Genomic DNA, 14161 nt, shown 5'->3' on the forward strand with positions numbered 1-14161 from the left:
AGGCCCTGGAAGGAAAAGTGGCCCTGGAGAAGGCCAAAAACCCGCAAAGGGCCTGCAGCATGGGTGTCCCTCCCTCGCCCCCAAGGTGTCCCTGTGTGGCTTTTCCGCATCCTTGTCAACAGAAAAAAGGGGTCAGGTCAGGGAAGAGACCTGCAAGGCTGGCAAAACATGTTTCCCTGGCTGCGGCAAAGCACAGACATGCCTTGAGAAATGCAGTGCTTCCCTTTCTGCAAGACCTCTGGGATTTCTGAAGAAAAGGAAAAGGAAAGGGAAAGGGAAAGGGAAAGGGAAAGGGAAAGGGAAAGGGAAAGGGAAAGGGAAAGGGAAAGGGAAAGGGAAAGGGAAAGGGAAAGGGAAAGGGAAAGGGAAAGGGAAAGGGAAAGGGAAAGGGAAAGGGAAAGGGAAAGGGAAGGGAAGGGAAGGGAATGGAAGGGAAGGGAAGGGAAGGGAAGGGAAGGGAAGGGAAGGGAAGGGAAGGGAAGGGAAGGGAAGGGAAGGGAAGGGAAGGGAAGGGAAGGGAAGGGAAGGGAAGGGAAGGGAAGGGAAGGGAAGGGAAGGGAAGGGAAGGGAAGGGAAGGGAAAAAAGGAAAAAGAAAAAAGGAAAGAGAAAAAAGGAAAAAGAAAAAAGAAAAAAGGAAAAAGAAAAAAAGAAAAAAAAGAAAAAAGAAAAGAAGGTAAAAAGGAAAGGAAAGGGAAAAGGAAAGGGAAAAGGAAAGGGAAAAGGAAAGGAAAGGAAAGGAAAGGAAAGGAAAGGAAAGGAAAGGAAAGGAAAGGAAAGGAAAGGAAAGGAAAGGAAAGGAAAGGAAAGGAAAGGAAAGGAAAGGAAAGGAAAGGAAAGGAAAGGAAAGGAAAGGAAAGGAAAGGAAAGGAAAGGAAAGGAAAGGAAAGGAAAGGAAAGGAAAGGAAAGGAAAGGAAAGGAAAGGAAAGGAAAGGAAAGGAAAGGAAAGGAAAGGAAAGGAAAGGAAAGGAGAGCTCTCCTAGCAGCCACTTCTGTCTTTTTCCCATCCTCTTGATCTTGCAGTATCTCACCCTTGCTCTTCCCTAACCTCCCCAGTGAACACAATTTCAAACATAGGAGGGAGCTACCACCACGCAGCACCCGTGCCCTCCTCAGAAAAGCACCTCGGGGAGGTGGCGATGGCTCATGAAGGCACAGCTTTAGTCAGGGCGCCATGGGGATGCCCAGGGTTTCTGTGTGAGATGTGGAAAGACCCAGGGTGTGTCCACGTCCCTCCCCAGCCAGTGCTGCCAGCTCCTTTCCATCCCCAGGGGGGCTGCCCATGGCCGGGTGCTTCACCGCCACGGGGAGAAGGGGCACAGGGGGCACACAGTGGGTGGGCTCGGGAACCGAGGCTCTGCCTGCAGGGGGGACAGCTCCCCACTCCTGTACGGCAGCGTGGAGCCCAACACGTTGCCCTGACATGGGAGGGCAATGCAGCTCCCTGAGCAACCAGGAGCAGGTTCAGCAAGTGAGAACACTAATCCAGATGCAGACATATATTTATCATGTAAGAGCAAAAGAGACGGGAGAGATGAAGCCAGCCAGGTGTCGATTTGCCACCAGTGCAGCGAAGTGATGCCTGATCTCTGTTCCAGGGCCCCCTCGCTCCCTCGAGGGCTGGGCTGCACTGTCACCAAGCTCTTTCCTGCAGCAGCATCCCCTGCCTCTCCCTAGGCAGCCTACGGTGGCTCTGGCAGGGGGATGCTGGGGGCGGGAGGTGATGACATTCAAACAGTCCAGGGCTGGATGGCACAGCTACCTGCAGCTGCACTGAGGAAGGCTGCCAAAAGAGGGGGTGGCCAGAAGGGACTTTCTGGGTGTCAGGGTCTTGTCCCTGCTGCCAGGGGCTGCCCTCAAAAGCCTCCCTCTCCACAGAGGATCCCCCACACAGCAGTCAGAGAGCCGACGAGGGTGGGATTCGAACCCACGCGTGCAGAGCACAATGGATTAGCAGTCCATCGCCTTCACCACTCGGCCACCTCGTCCCCTGCTCCAGCCCACATTTGGGGATTTTTTTTCACTTTTGAGGACAGGTTGCAAACCCACAGATGCTTTGTCAGGGTGTCCCCTGTACAGCTGGACTGTAGGAGTGAGCTATGTGCCTGCCTGTCACATGGTTGGTGGCAAGCTTTGTGGTTCATTTGTCCCCCTCCATTTCCCCCCCTGTCCCTGTGTTCAGAGGACGACAAAACATAGACTGGGCAGGAGACAGGCTTTATTTATTTTTGCTAAACAAGTGAGTGGTCCAGGCTTTTTTTTTTTTTTTTCTTATTGTAGGTCTACATCACCTCTCCCCTCTCTCCCACTCCTGACCGATGTCCAGAGGATTTTTCTGCATGATTCAGCACCAGTCAAGCTTGTAAATGAAAGGGGAAGATGGATAGGGCAGCCCAGCCAGCAGCATAGTAGGTACCTCTTTATTTCCCAAATATTACGGGTTTGGAGATAGTTTGGATCATCTCACAACCGTGAGCTTCCCAGAGATGTGGGTCAGAAGGAAACTTGTTCTTCCCAAGAGCGCCAGGGCCACCAGAGAAACGAGGGACTCTGTTATTGCCTTCTCTACTGGGTGTTCAGTGCTCTCACAGCCCCTAGCTCGGGGGGTCCTGTGAAGAAAAACAGCCTCCAGGCCAGGCACCACTGGGAGTTGAACCCAGGATCTCCTGTTTACTAGACAGGCGCTTTAACCAGCTGAGCCATGGTGCCCACCTGGCCACAAGGCTGGTCCCCCTGCTCATGGCCCTCAGGGTAGCCCCAGGAGAACCATGTGCCCATGGCAGGAGACGTGCTGAGGGGGACAGCATCTGGTGAGCAGCTCCTCGGTGCTCCCTCAGCTCTGTTCATGTCCTCTAGGCTTAGCGCAAGCCAAGTGCAACAAAGGCAGCCAAGCACTGCTGTGGTATTGGAAACCAGGAGGAAAGCTGAAATGCTCAGGGTGAAGAATGGCCCAATGTCAGTCAGGTGGGGGAAGCCCTGGCAGATAGGAATGCCCCCAAGGACGGCATCTCCTGGCCAAACATACACTGGACACCTCTTCTAAATGCACTGGAGACTGACAGAAAATGGGAATTGGCTACCACCATCCCCAGGGGGCTTCCTTCAAGGTAAAAGAAGAGAAAAGCGCAAATGAGAAGTAGCACCTGCCATAGGCTGCCTTGTGCTGCTACCAGAAGCACAGGTAGGGATGGGGAAGAAATGCAATGTACAGTGGGGACAGGGGCTGTGCTAAGTGCCAGCTGCACACCCCGGCTCGTTGGTCTAGGGGTATGATTCTCGCTTAGGGTGCGAGAGGTCCCGGGTTCAACTCCCGGACGAGCCCCCCTTTTGGGCACTGCTGGCCTGCAAACAGATCCTGGTGGGACACAGCACAGGTGGGGCCCTGCTGCCCCACAGCCCCGACACCTCGCGCACAGCCCCCTGCTGCTTCCCTCCACACCCCGCACCGCAGACCCGTGCTGCCCTGTGCCACGGGGACAAAAGGGACAGGGCGCAGCCAGGGCTCCGCTGGGACAGGGACAGCAGAGCGGGGCCCCGCGGACACCACGTCCCCGTGGGGCAGCTCTACCTGCGGCAGAGCCAGGAGCTGCGCAAGGCGAGCGCCGCAGCCATTGGGGAGCAAGGAGCAGAAACCGCAAGCAGGGGGAGAGGGGCTCTGGGGATGCCCTGCAGAGGGCAGAAGGAAGAGGAGTTCCTTGCGGGCCTCCCCTCTCCAGGCATTTCGCCATGTGCGGGCTGGGAGGGAGGAAAAGGCTGGAGATGCTGGGGCTTGAACCCAGGGCCTCTTACATGCGAAGCAAGCGCTCTCCCACTGAGCTACATCCCCTGGCCAGCACCCCTGAGGGGGCCGTGGCCCTGGCAGCAGCAGCACACGGGCGCTGCCTGCTCAGGTGGCAGCGTCTGAGCCTGCCCAAAGCTGGCTGTGCTGCCCGACAAAGCCTCTGGCCCCAGCATGGGGTGCCGCTTGCAGGCTGCTGGGGGATGCCAGGGCCGCCCCTGCTCCTGCAGCGGTGCCCGGGGGGACGAGGGCCCAGAGCCAGCCCCCCTGCGTCTGCCCCCTGCAGGGAGCACGTGGGCTGCGCTGCCCAAAAGGGGGGCTCGTCCGGGAGTTGAACCCGGGACCTCTCGCACCCGAAGCGAGAATCATACCCCTAGACCAACGAGCCATGGTGCTGGAGCCCTCTGCACCCTCTGCCCCCATGCCCCACAGCTCCCGAGGCTGCTGGGGCACCTCAAGCTCTCGCATTTGCCCCACTGCTGCTGCCACGCACAGGCTGGGCCAGGAACTTCTTTCCCACAGCTCCCCAGGCCCTCGGGGGGACCTCCTGTGCCAGCCCTGCAGCCCCCAACAGCTGCCCTGCCCTGCCCTGGGGAGGAAAAGCATGGAGATGCTGGGGCTTGAACCCAGGGCCTCCTGCATGCAAAGCAAGCGCTCTACCGCTGAGCTACATCCCCACTGCCATGGGGGGCCTTGCTGGGGGGCTCTGCTTTTAACAAAACCTTCCTCCAGCTTCCTCCTCCTCCTCAGCCCACACAGTTCACCAACACCTCAACACACCTCCCCCTGCTCTTCCACAACACACCTTCCTCACAAATCACACCTTGCGCGCGACACACTCCCCCCTTCCTGCTCACCATGCTCTCCACAGCCCTCCTCCACGTGGACACGCACCCACCCCAAAATCAAACGCTCTCCCCCTCACAACGGCCACTGCCCTGGCCCTGCTCCCCAACGCAATCTGAGCTCCCACACACACTCTCTGGGACAGGGAGCCCAAAAAGATGGGGCTCGTCCGGGAGTTGAACCCGGGACCTCTCGCACCCAAAGCGAGAATCATGCCCCTAGACCAACGAGCCGGGGTGCAGCACCCCTTTACACCCCCACTCTCGCTGCCCCACACCTCCTCGGCACTGCTGGGGGTGCCTTGTGCTGCCTTTTGCCCCCGCCACAGACCACAGCAGGGAGGCTCCTCCTGATGACACCACGCACTCGAGATCCCTGCTGGACATGCCCGTGGCACAGCACCGAACACCATGCGCACACCTCAGCCTCTCTGCACCTTTCCTCCTCTCCAGTGTCCCCCAGCACGTGGTAGTGCTCACCACAGATGACGCTCAGCAGCAGCCCCCTCCTTCATCCATGGGGCAGCCCCCAAGGACACCACAATTTCCCCTCTCACCTGGCCTTCTCCCAGAAAGTCACAGAAGCACCAAGTTCACTATAGTGCAAGGGACCTCTGCACATAACCTGGACAAACCCTCCTGCTCAGGCAAGGACACCCGCATGAGGTTGCCCAGGCCCATGTCCCAATGCCTTTTGAACATTTCCAAAGAGGGAGATTCCACAACCCCTGAAGGCATCTGTCCCAGTGCTCCATCAGCCGCACTGCAATGATGTTCTTTCTGATACGCAGTGGGCTGAGGGTGGCTGCAGCACAGGTCACGGGTACTGCCAGCTGGGGGCACTGGAACGGTGATGGCTGAGGGGTGAACGTGTGGGGCAGCGAGAGTGGGGGTGCAAAGAGGTGCTGCACCCCGGCTCGTTGGTCTAGGGGTATGATTCTCGCTTTGGGTGCGAGAGGTCCCGGGTTCAACTCCCGGACGAGCCCCATCTTTTTGGGCTCCCTGTCCCAGAGAGTGTGTGTGGGAGCTCAGATTGCGTTGGGGAGCAGGGCCAGGGCAGTGGCCGTTGTGAGGGGGAGAGCGTTTGATTTTGGGGTGGGTGCGTGTCCACGTGGAGGAGGGCTGTGGAGAGCATGGTGAGCAGGAAGGGGGGAGTGTGTCGCGCGCAAGGTGTGATTTGTGAGGAAGGTGTGTTGTGGAAGAGCAGGGGGAGGTGTGTTGAGGCGCTGGTGAACTGTGTGGGCTGAGGAGGAGGAGGCTGGAGGAAGGTTTTGTTAAAAGCAGAGCCCCCCGGCAAGGCCCCCCATGGCAGTGGGGATGTAGCTCAGCGGTAGAGCGCTTGCTTTGCATGCAGGAGGCCCTGGGTTCAAGCCCCAGCATCTCCATGCTTTTCCTCCCCAGGGCAGGGCAGGGCAGCTGTTGGGGGCTGCAGGGCTGGCACAGGAGGTCCCCCCGAGGGCCTGGGGAGCTGTGGGAAAGAAGTTCCTGGCCCAGCCTGTGCGTGGCAGCAGCAGTGGGGCAAATGCGAGAGCTTGAGGTGCCCCAGCAGCCTCGGGAGCTGTGGGGCACGAGGGCAGAGGGTGCAGAGAGCCCCAGCACCATGGCTCGTTGGTCTAGGGGTATGATTCTCGCTTCGGGTGCGAGAGGTCCCAGGTTCAACTCCCGGACGAGCCCCCCTTTTGGGCAGCGCAGCCCACGTGCTCCCTGCAGGGGGCAGACGCAGGGGGGCTGGCTCTGGGCCCTCGTCCCCCCGGGCACCGCTGCAGGAGCAGCGGCGGCCCTGGCATCCCCCAGCAGCCTGCAAGCGGCACCCCATGCTGGGGCCAGAGGCTTTGTCGGGCAGCACAGCCAGCTTTGGGCAGGCTCAGACGCTGCCACCTGAGCAGGCAGCGCCCGTGTGCTGCTGCTGCCAGGGCCACGGCCCCCTCAGGGGTGCTGGCCAGGGGATGTAGCTCAGTGGGAGAGCGCTTGCTTCGCATGTAAGAGGCCCTGGGTTCAAGCCCCAGCATCTCCAGCCTTTTCCTCCCTCCCAGCCCGCACATGGCGAAATGCCTGGGGAGGGGAGGCCCGCAAGGAACTCCTCTTCCTTCTGCCCTCTGCAGGGCATCCCCAGAGCCCCTCTCCCCCTGCTTGCGGTTTCTGCTCCTTGCTCCCCAATGGCTGCGGCGCTCGCCTTGCCCAGCTCCTGGCTCTGCCGCAGGTAGAGCTGCCCCACGGGGACGTGGTGTCCGCGGGGCCCCGCTCTGCTGTCCCTGTCCCAGCGGAGCCCTGGCTGCGCCCTGTCCCTTTTGTCCCCGTGGCACAGGGCAGCACGGGTCTGCGGTGCGGGGTGTGGAGGGAAGCAGCAGGGGGCTGTGCGCGAGGTGTCGGGGCTGTGGGGCAGCATGGCCGTGCTGTATTCCTCCAGGATCTGTTTGCAGGCCAGAGGAGTCCAAAAGGGTGGACTCGTCCGGGAGTTGAACCCGGGACCTCTCGCACCCTAAGCAACAATCATATCCCTGTGTGGCAGTCCCTTTTGTGCCCATCAGAGCCTGGTGCACAGGGGCCCTTTGGTGTGCCTGGGCTGTGTGGCCAATGCACAGAAGTGGGCACAGCCACAAAGTGCCCCATCTGCAGCATCCATGGGGGCAGCTGGTCTGCGGGTGCCAGCAGGGACCCCCGGGCAGAGCCCCTCCATGTGGGGGATGTAGCTCAGCGGGAGAGCGCTTGCTTTGCATGCAGGAGGCCCTGGGTTCAAGCCCCAGCATCTCCATGCTTTTTTTATGGCCAAGCCACAGCCCAGAATAGAGCGCTGAAGTGGGAAGGTGGGTGCTGGCAGGAGGCAGCGAGGTGTGGAGGGCAGGTGTCAGGGGCTGTGGGACAGCAGGGCCCCATCCGTGCCGTGGACAAGGGCTGTTTGCAGGCCAGCGGTGCCCAAAATAGGGGGGCTCATCCGGGAGCTGTCGCACCCTAAGCGAGAATCATACCCCTAGGCCAACGAGCCGAGGCGTGCAGCTGGCCCCCAGCATAACCCCTGGCACCCCTCGGCCCCAAAGACCACACAGCCTGCCAGGCCCAGCACAGGGAGGGGGCTGCCCTGGGAAGCCAAGAGCCCTGTGTGGCCTCAGCATGCCCCCTGCAGCCCCAGAGCAGGGCTAAAAGCTGTCGCTGTGAGCAGGATTCGAACCTGCGCAGGGAAACCCTATTGGATTTCGAGTCCAACGCCTTCACCCCTCGGCCATCACAGCCCCCGGCTGGGCCAGCTGGGGCTACGTGTGCCCCGTGCCCGTGCCACCTTGGTCCCTGAGGGGCATCCCCAGGCAGCCCCTGGTGCCCCCACGGCCCCCATTCCTCGTGGGTCAAGGTCCGTGGAGAGGCTGGGGCACCGCCAGCGCCAGCCCTGGGCCCGCTCTGCACCGGGATGGTGGTGGCAGGGCCTGAGGCCAGCAGGGGCCAGTGGCGGCGCTGCCCCAGCACTGCAAGGGTTGGCACAGGGTGGGGGGGTGTGGGCAGCTGCACACCCCGGCTCGTTGGTCTAGGGGTATGATTCTCGCTTAGGGTGTGAGACGTCCTGGGCTCAACTCCCAGATGAGTTCCGCCCTCCCCATCCCAGCCCTTTGGTGTCACTGCCCCACTCCAGCCCCTTGCAGTGCCCATTCGGCCCCTGCAGGGACAAGGTAGTGGTCAGGCTCTGCTGCCTCAGACCACCTGGACACCTTGCCTCCACAGCTTGCTGCCTCCCGCCGGCACTGAGCTTTGGCCCCAGAGGCATGCTCACTGAGCCCGCGGGGATGGGTGACTACATGCCCAAAGAAAGAGCTCTTCTACTGAGCCACATCCCCTGCGTAGTGTGTGGGTCTTTGGGAAAATCTCTCACACCCTCACACTGCTGCCCCACACTGCCTTGTCCCAAAGGCCCTTTCACCCAGACAGGCCCTCTGAGGCCCCATTTTGCTGTCAGTTTTTGCTGCTAACGGGCTTCTCTCCAGGCTCTATGGACATGCCCACTCCAAAGTGGCCAGGTCTCCTCCTGTGACAAGCCACTCTCCTGACCCTGCTCCCCACCACGAGCTGGGGCTCCACATGTCTGCCACAGCTGGTGGATGTCCAAAATAGAGGGCTCGTCCGGGAGTTGAACCCGGGACCTCTCGCACCCGAAGCGAGAATCATACCCCTAGACCAACGAGCCAGACTAGTCTGAAGATGCGGAAGTCCCATTATTCAGTGTTAGATAATCACAGAACTGTGATGGTGCAGCAGGAACTGGGGAAGTTCCTTAGAATTCTGTGATTGTCTGTAGCTGGGCCATCCCTCTTTTTCTTCCCAGGTTGTCATGCTGGCACCTGGACATGACCACAGGCTGCGACAGCCACATCTCCAAGGGCCATAGGGACAACAGAACCATGGGGTTTGCAGCATGGCCAGGTACATCAGGCATGGGATATAGTTCAGGGGAAGAGTGCTTGCTTTGCATATAAGGCCCTGGATTCAAGCCCTAGCATCTCCAGACTTTTTCTCCCCTGTTAACCATCTCCTCACTGTGGCTGTGGTGGTAAACCACACTTCTGCATTCCCCAGAGGGGTTATGCACTGTATTCTCGATGCATCATGGCCTTAGACAGACCTGCCTGATGGGGACATGGTGCTGGTATCACCCAGTTCTGCCATTCCCCACCACTTCCACCAGCCCCTTCCCCACAGAGGAGCAGTCTGCTCGTACTGTCATTGCTCCTTTTTGTCTCATTTACCCCCACAGCACATCATTCCTACCAGTGGTGGGGACTGTCCCAGCAGCCTGGATATCCCCAAACCTGGAGAGGCCACCTGTCCCCATGGCGCCAGACAGCAGAGCCCCATCCCTACCCTGCCCAGACAAGCCAGGTTGTGGATGCCCAAAAGAAGAGTTTATCCAGGAGTTGAACCCCAGGCCCTGGTCCCTAGTCCCCTGCCAGCAGCAGGCAAAATCCACCGCTGTGAGCAGGATTCGAACCTGCGCAGGGAAACCCTATTGGATTTCAAGTCCAACGCCTTCACCCCTCGGCCATCACAGCTCCTTGCTTAGTCCCATGGGTACCTCCTCCCCCCTTGCTAAGGGTCTGGCTCCAGGGAGGGAATCCCCATAAGCCAGCATGGAACCATCCATGCACCAGGCAGCCCCAGTGCCTACAACTGCCTTCCCAGGCCATCAGCACATCCCAGGGCTGGGAAAAAAGAATGGTGGGGGATATTTTCTGATGGCTGGGCAAAAAAAAGTCAGGCCAGGCAGGGAGCCTCACCTCAGGGCAAGTAAGGGAAACAGCCTCCAGCAATGCATCCTGTGAAGGCAAAGGGCTTCAAGGGGAAAAGGACATGTAGGTGCTGGGGGTTTAACCCAGGGTGCAAGCACTCTCCTGCTGAGCTACATCCCTTACATAGTGGGGGGGGTCTCTGCTTTAGGAAAGTCTCCTCCCCACAGAACCACATAATGACAGAATGGCTGGGGTTGGAAGGTACCTCTGGGCCCATCTGGTCCAAACCCCCAGCTCAGGCAGGGACACCCACATTAGGTTGCCCAGGACTACGTCCAAGTGCCTTTTGAAGGTCTCAAAGCAAGGAGTCCACAACCTCATTAGGCAACCTGTTTCAGTGCTCCATCACCTGCACAGGTAAGACATTCTTCCTGGCATTCAGAGGGAGCCTCCCGTGTTCCAGGTTGGGCCCAGTGCCTCTTGTCCTGCCGCTGGGCAATAACTGACAATAGCACTGCATCTCCAAGCCACCCCCAGGAAGGCACAGAACTGGCAGAGCCTCCAAGGAGCCCAGGGCGGCCCACAGTCAAGGCTGTCCCTAGGCTGCTCCTGGCCCCACCAGCTGCGGGGAAATGACCATGGTTGTCTCTCCTCTCCCCTGCCCGGCCACTGCATGTAGCAGGGCACGTTCTCTCCTATTATGGTGAGTTCAGGCTGTGTGGGCAAAACTTGGTGCTGATGGGAGGCAGCGAGGTGTGAAGGATGGGTGTTGGGGGCGTGGGGCAGTGGGCCCCTGTCCCTGCCCCATCCCCACAGGGTCTGTTTGCAGGCCAGTGGTGCCCAAAAGGGGGGCTCGTCCGGGAGTTGAACCCGGGACCTCTCGCACCCTAAGCGAGAATCATACCCCTAGACCAACGAGCCACGGTGTGTAGGTATAGGCCCCTGCTCTGTGCCGACTGTTGGGGTGCTGAGGCAGTACCTGGGGCCTTTCATCCCCAGTGCTGGTTTCCAGAAGGACCCTGGTGATGGCCTGAGGAATGGAACAACACCATGTCCTGGGCATGGGGAGGACTTTCACCCTTCTTGTTTAGAGTGAAAGATATTCCAGGCTCAAATCCTGGAGTAGCCCCCTCCTTTTGGGAACCACTGTCCTGCTATGGTCCAGCCAGCGCAGAGCTCCCTGGGGGCCTAACTCCAGCTTTTAACCCGATCCCATGGTCCCAGCCCCCTGCCCTGGCTCCCAGTCCTTCTGGTGACTCCATTAGCAGGAGTACAAGTACAGGGGCTGGGCAGGGGTATGACTTCCCTTGGGAAGATCCCAGGAGACACATAGCACCCCTTTTGGGTAGGGGTAGGTGGGCACCATGGCTCAGCTGGTTAAAGCACCTGTCTAGTAAACAGGAGATCCTGGGTTCGACTCCCAGTGGTGCCTGCCCTTGGGGCTGTTTTTCCTCCCTAGCCCCTGGCTGGGGACACAGCAGAGGTCTGCACCTCAACAAAGGGCACCCACCCAGGTGCCCCTGCTCCTCTGCCTCACCACACCCCCATTTGCCCCTTCCCAATGAGCAAGATGTCTTGGCAAATTCAGGGTGCATGTTTTTACTCCAAAGCTCATTTCAAGGAAGGACGAGACAGAGACCGTCATGGAGATACCAGGCAATATCTGGAAGTCTGGGTGGGGGCAGGAAGGACTTGGGAGCTGGGGTTCGTCTCTGGGGAGGGGGGTAGGTGTTGGGGCACCAGGAGCGTGTGAGCAAGGAAGGACTCCATGAGGATGAAGGAGAGGGTATCAGGGCAAAGGCATCACCTGCTGGACTCGGGGCCCCCCAGAGGTTTCCAGCACCCTTCACTGGCAGCAGAAGAGGCGCAGATCATTCAGGGCCGTGTCATCCCTCTTCAGCCCCCACGCAGGCTCCTGCCGTGTCTGGATGCCACACACTGCCTTAGGGCACTGATGGCTCCAGCCACCCCACTGGCCCCAGACAGACCCCGGCCCCTGCAGCACCTGCCCGTCAGAGCATGCAAAGCGTGCGTTAGTGGCAGCCACTTCATCGTGCAGGAACCCATGCTGGGGCACCTGGACCCGCAGCGCAAAGCCCACCAGGTGCCCTTGGTGGGGGCACCAGAGGACCTCCGTCCAGCTGCCCCACCTAGAAGGGGAGAAACAGCAGTCGGTGCCAGGCCAGGGCTGCAGGCAGAGGAGGACGGTGCGAGCCCTTTTGTGCTGGGGTGCCGTGGAAATAACGCTCCAGACACAGAGAGGGTATGAGGGCCATTGGGAGCTCACCTGCCGCTCTGGGACTCGGCTGTGTAGCTGCTGTCGGCGTTCCCCCCACGGGAGCAGTGCAGCCGAACCCCGTTCAGCGCCGTGTCGTCTTCCATCACTCCCTGCGGCGGCTCTACCTGTGAGGGAAGGGAGGTGGGAGGTCAGGTGCCAAGAGGGTCCCCGCACACAGCATCCCCAGACCAGCCGCCAGCACAGAGGCTGCACCTTGAAGCTGACACCGCTGGCGTAGGACCCCTTGGGACACATCTCCGGCCAGGCCCAGTCACCCCAGGGTCCCCCGTTGGACACTGAGATGACTGAGGCATCGCTTCTGCCCAGGTCCTGGCCCTGCCATCTCCCTGTGGTCCCTGCAAGCCCCACCAGCAGCAGCAGGACCCACGCTCCCGGCATGGCTGTCCTGCCTGCGGCCGTCCCACTGGGCTCTTACACCTGCCCCCGTGGCGGGGCGTGCAGCAGGAACCTGCGTGTCTCAGTTACCTTCTTGGGGTGCCCAGGCCTGTCGGACAGCCGGGATTAGCCACAGGAAAGGGCTAATCCCCTGCCGGGTGGGGGGCAGGGACCTGATCTATGAGCACCCCGCCAGGCAGCTCGCCCAGAGCCACCGGGAGTCCTGGTGCCAAGAGCTCTGCAAGGGGATGCTCGGATGGCACAGGGCCTAGTGCCATCCTTTCCCCCTCTGGGCTCCCACCATTTGCGATGGGAGCCGCGCTCTGCCTGTTCTCTTTCTTCAGCCCCCCCCCAGGCGCCCGTGCCTCTTCTGCAGGGGGCAGCTGAGTAAGGCTGGGGTCGTGGCATTCAGTGCAACTGAGGCAAAAAGGCAGGTGCCTGGGATCCAGCCTACATCACCGATGCAAATCGCGTACCCTCTTCCCTGCCCCCACATCCCACGGTGCCTGTTGCATTCAGGTTTCACACTTCACTGCTCCCAGTTTGCTTGCTGGGTGGCACCTTCCTCTTTCTGCAGGGGATCGTTTTACTCCTTAGTAGCCACTTTCTGCAGTAACAGCTCTTTTAAACATTTCCGGGCTTTTTTAAACGTTTCCAAGCTTTTTTAAACATTGCTGGGCACGGGGCTCCTTGAAAAGCCGCCCAGAAAGGAAGGAGAAAGCTGGGGTGAGAGGGGAGCCGGCGGTGTATGGGAACCAGGTGCTCCTCTCGGGGACGGGGAGGAAAAACTCCCTAGGGCTCACGAGTGCGGGCTCTCCTCTTTGCTAGGCGGGAGCTGCGACCAGCGCAGCCACCAGCCCCGCGCCCCCCGCAAAAGCTCCGACGAGGGTGGGATTCGAACCCACGCGCGCAGAGCGCAATGGATTAGCAGTCCATCGCCTTCACCACTCGGCCACCTCGTCCTGCTCCGCGCCCGCCCCACCGCCCGCCCGTCACGGGGCCCCGCCCCGCCCCTCGGCCGCCGCCTCACGGCCGCGGGCCCGGCCCGCCCCGCCCCGCTGCAGGCCGCGCGCGGGCAACGCTTCGCCAGCGCCCTCTTAGCGCAGCCGGCAGCGCGTCAGTCTCATAATCTGAAGGTCCTGAGTTCGAGCCTCAGAGAGGGCACCGGCCTTTTTTTTTTATTATTATTATTTTTGTTTTGTTTTGTTTTGTTGTTTTTGCTGCGATGCGGGGCTGCGCGCGGCTTTTTGCAACACTCCGCGGTCCGGGGGCAGGAGTGGGCGGCAGTCCCAGGGCGCAGCCAAAAAAATAATAATAAAAAAAAAAAAAAAAGCCGGTGCCCTCTCTGAGGCTCGAACTCAGGACCTTCAGATTATGAGACTGACGCGCTGCCGGCTGCGCTAAGAGGGCGCTGGCGAAGCGCTGCCCGCGCGCGGCCTGCAGCGGGGCGGGGCGGGCCGGGCCCGCGGCCGTGAGGCGGCGGCCGAGGGGCGGGGCGGGGCCCCGTGACGGGCGGGCGGTGGGGCGGGCGCGGAGCAGGACGAGGTGGCCGAGTGGTGAAGGCGATGGACTGCTAATCCATTGCGCTCTGCGCGCGTGGGTTCGAATCCCACCCTCGTCGGAGCTTTTGCCGCCGCCGTCCCTCTGCCCACACCAGG

At 60.6% G+C, this 14161-nt stretch overlaps 1 protein-coding gene and 21 non-coding genes across 22 annotated transcripts; 9 read left to right on the forward strand and 13 right to left on the reverse strand.

Annotated features, from left to right (window-relative positions):
* Positions 1-1905: 1905 nt before the first annotated feature.
* TRNAS-GCU lies at positions 1906-1987 on the reverse strand. The gene has a single exon. It is a non-coding gene; the product is annotated as a tRNA-Ser (tRNA).
* A 647-nt stretch (positions 1988-2634) lies between these two features.
* On the reverse strand, positions 2635-2708 carry TRNAT-AGU. Its single transcript has one exon. It is a non-coding gene; the product is annotated as a tRNA-Thr (tRNA).
* A 541-nt stretch (positions 2709-3249) lies between these two features.
* TRNAP-AGG lies at positions 3250-3321 on the forward strand. Its single transcript has one exon. It is a non-coding gene; the product is annotated as a tRNA-Pro (tRNA).
* A 432-nt stretch (positions 3322-3753) lies between these two features.
* On the reverse strand, positions 3754-3825 carry TRNAA-CGC. Its single transcript has one exon. It is a non-coding gene; the product is annotated as a tRNA-Ala (tRNA).
* A 268-nt stretch (positions 3826-4093) lies between these two features.
* TRNAP-CGG lies at positions 4094-4165 on the reverse strand. Its single transcript has one exon. It is a non-coding gene; the product is annotated as a tRNA-Pro (tRNA).
* A 217-nt stretch (positions 4166-4382) lies between these two features.
* Positions 4383-4454, reverse strand: TRNAA-UGC. The gene has a single exon. It is a non-coding gene; the product is annotated as a tRNA-Ala (tRNA).
* A 330-nt stretch (positions 4455-4784) lies between these two features.
* TRNAP-UGG lies at positions 4785-4856 on the reverse strand. Its single transcript has one exon. It is a non-coding gene; the product is annotated as a tRNA-Pro (tRNA).
* A 680-nt stretch (positions 4857-5536) lies between these two features.
* Positions 5537-5608, forward strand: TRNAP-UGG. Its single transcript has one exon. It is a non-coding gene; the product is annotated as a tRNA-Pro (tRNA).
* Positions 5609-5935: 327 nt separating this feature from the next.
* Positions 5936-6007, forward strand: TRNAA-UGC. Its single transcript has one exon. It is a non-coding gene; the product is annotated as a tRNA-Ala (tRNA).
* A 217-nt stretch (positions 6008-6224) lies between these two features.
* On the forward strand, positions 6225-6296 carry TRNAP-CGG. Its single transcript has one exon. It is a non-coding gene; the product is annotated as a tRNA-Pro (tRNA).
* Positions 6297-6564: 268 nt separating this feature from the next.
* Positions 6565-6636, forward strand: TRNAA-CGC. The gene has a single exon. It is a non-coding gene; the product is annotated as a tRNA-Ala (tRNA).
* A 666-nt stretch (positions 6637-7302) lies between these two features.
* On the forward strand, positions 7303-7374 carry TRNAA-UGC. Its single transcript has one exon. It is a non-coding gene; the product is annotated as a tRNA-Ala (tRNA).
* A 393-nt stretch (positions 7375-7767) lies between these two features.
* Positions 7768-7849, reverse strand: TRNAS-CGA. Its single transcript has one exon. It is a non-coding gene; the product is annotated as a tRNA-Ser (tRNA).
* Positions 7850-8718: 869 nt separating this feature from the next.
* Positions 8719-8790, reverse strand: TRNAP-CGG. The gene has a single exon. It is a non-coding gene; the product is annotated as a tRNA-Pro (tRNA).
* A 780-nt stretch (positions 8791-9570) lies between these two features.
* Positions 9571-9652, reverse strand: TRNAS-UGA. The gene has a single exon. It is a non-coding gene; the product is annotated as a tRNA-Ser (tRNA).
* A 1026-nt stretch (positions 9653-10678) lies between these two features.
* Positions 10679-10750, reverse strand: TRNAP-AGG. Its single transcript has one exon. It is a non-coding gene; the product is annotated as a tRNA-Pro (tRNA).
* Positions 10751-11187: 437 nt separating this feature from the next.
* TRNAT-AGU lies at positions 11188-11261 on the forward strand. Its single transcript has one exon. It is a non-coding gene; the product is annotated as a tRNA-Thr (tRNA).
* A 97-nt stretch (positions 11262-11358) lies between these two features.
* On the reverse strand, positions 11359-13462 carry LOC121072214 (vitelline membrane outer layer protein 1 homolog). The gene is made up of 3 exons (XM_040561592.1): positions 12980-13462; positions 12117-12232; positions 11359-11979 (listed from the first exon to the last, which is right to left on the reverse strand). The coding sequence occupies exons 1-3, from the start codon at positions 13016-13018 to the stop codon at positions 11676-11678; spliced, it is 459 nt and encodes a 152-aa protein (XP_040417526.1). The 5' UTR covers positions 13019-13462; the 3' UTR covers positions 11359-11675.
* On the reverse strand, positions 13384-13465 carry TRNAS-GCU. Its single transcript has one exon. It is a non-coding gene; the product is annotated as a tRNA-Ser (tRNA).
* Positions 13466-13594: 129 nt separating this feature from the next.
* TRNAM-CAU lies at positions 13595-13667 on the forward strand. Its single transcript has one exon. It is a non-coding gene; the product is annotated as a tRNA-Met (tRNA).
* Positions 13668-13840: 173 nt separating this feature from the next.
* On the reverse strand, positions 13841-13913 carry TRNAM-CAU. Its single transcript has one exon. It is a non-coding gene; the product is annotated as a tRNA-Met (tRNA).
* A 129-nt stretch (positions 13914-14042) lies between these two features.
* TRNAS-GCU lies at positions 14043-14124 on the forward strand. Its single transcript has one exon. It is a non-coding gene; the product is annotated as a tRNA-Ser (tRNA).
* The last annotated feature ends 37 nt before the right edge of the window (positions 14125-14161 follow it).

Source organism: Cygnus olor, chromosome 6 (assembly GCF_009769625.2).
Source record: "Cygnus olor isolate bCygOlo1 chromosome 6, bCygOlo1.pri.v2, whole genome shotgun sequence".
Lineage (NCBI taxonomy): Eukaryota > Metazoa > Chordata > Aves > Anseriformes > Anatidae > Cygnus > Cygnus olor.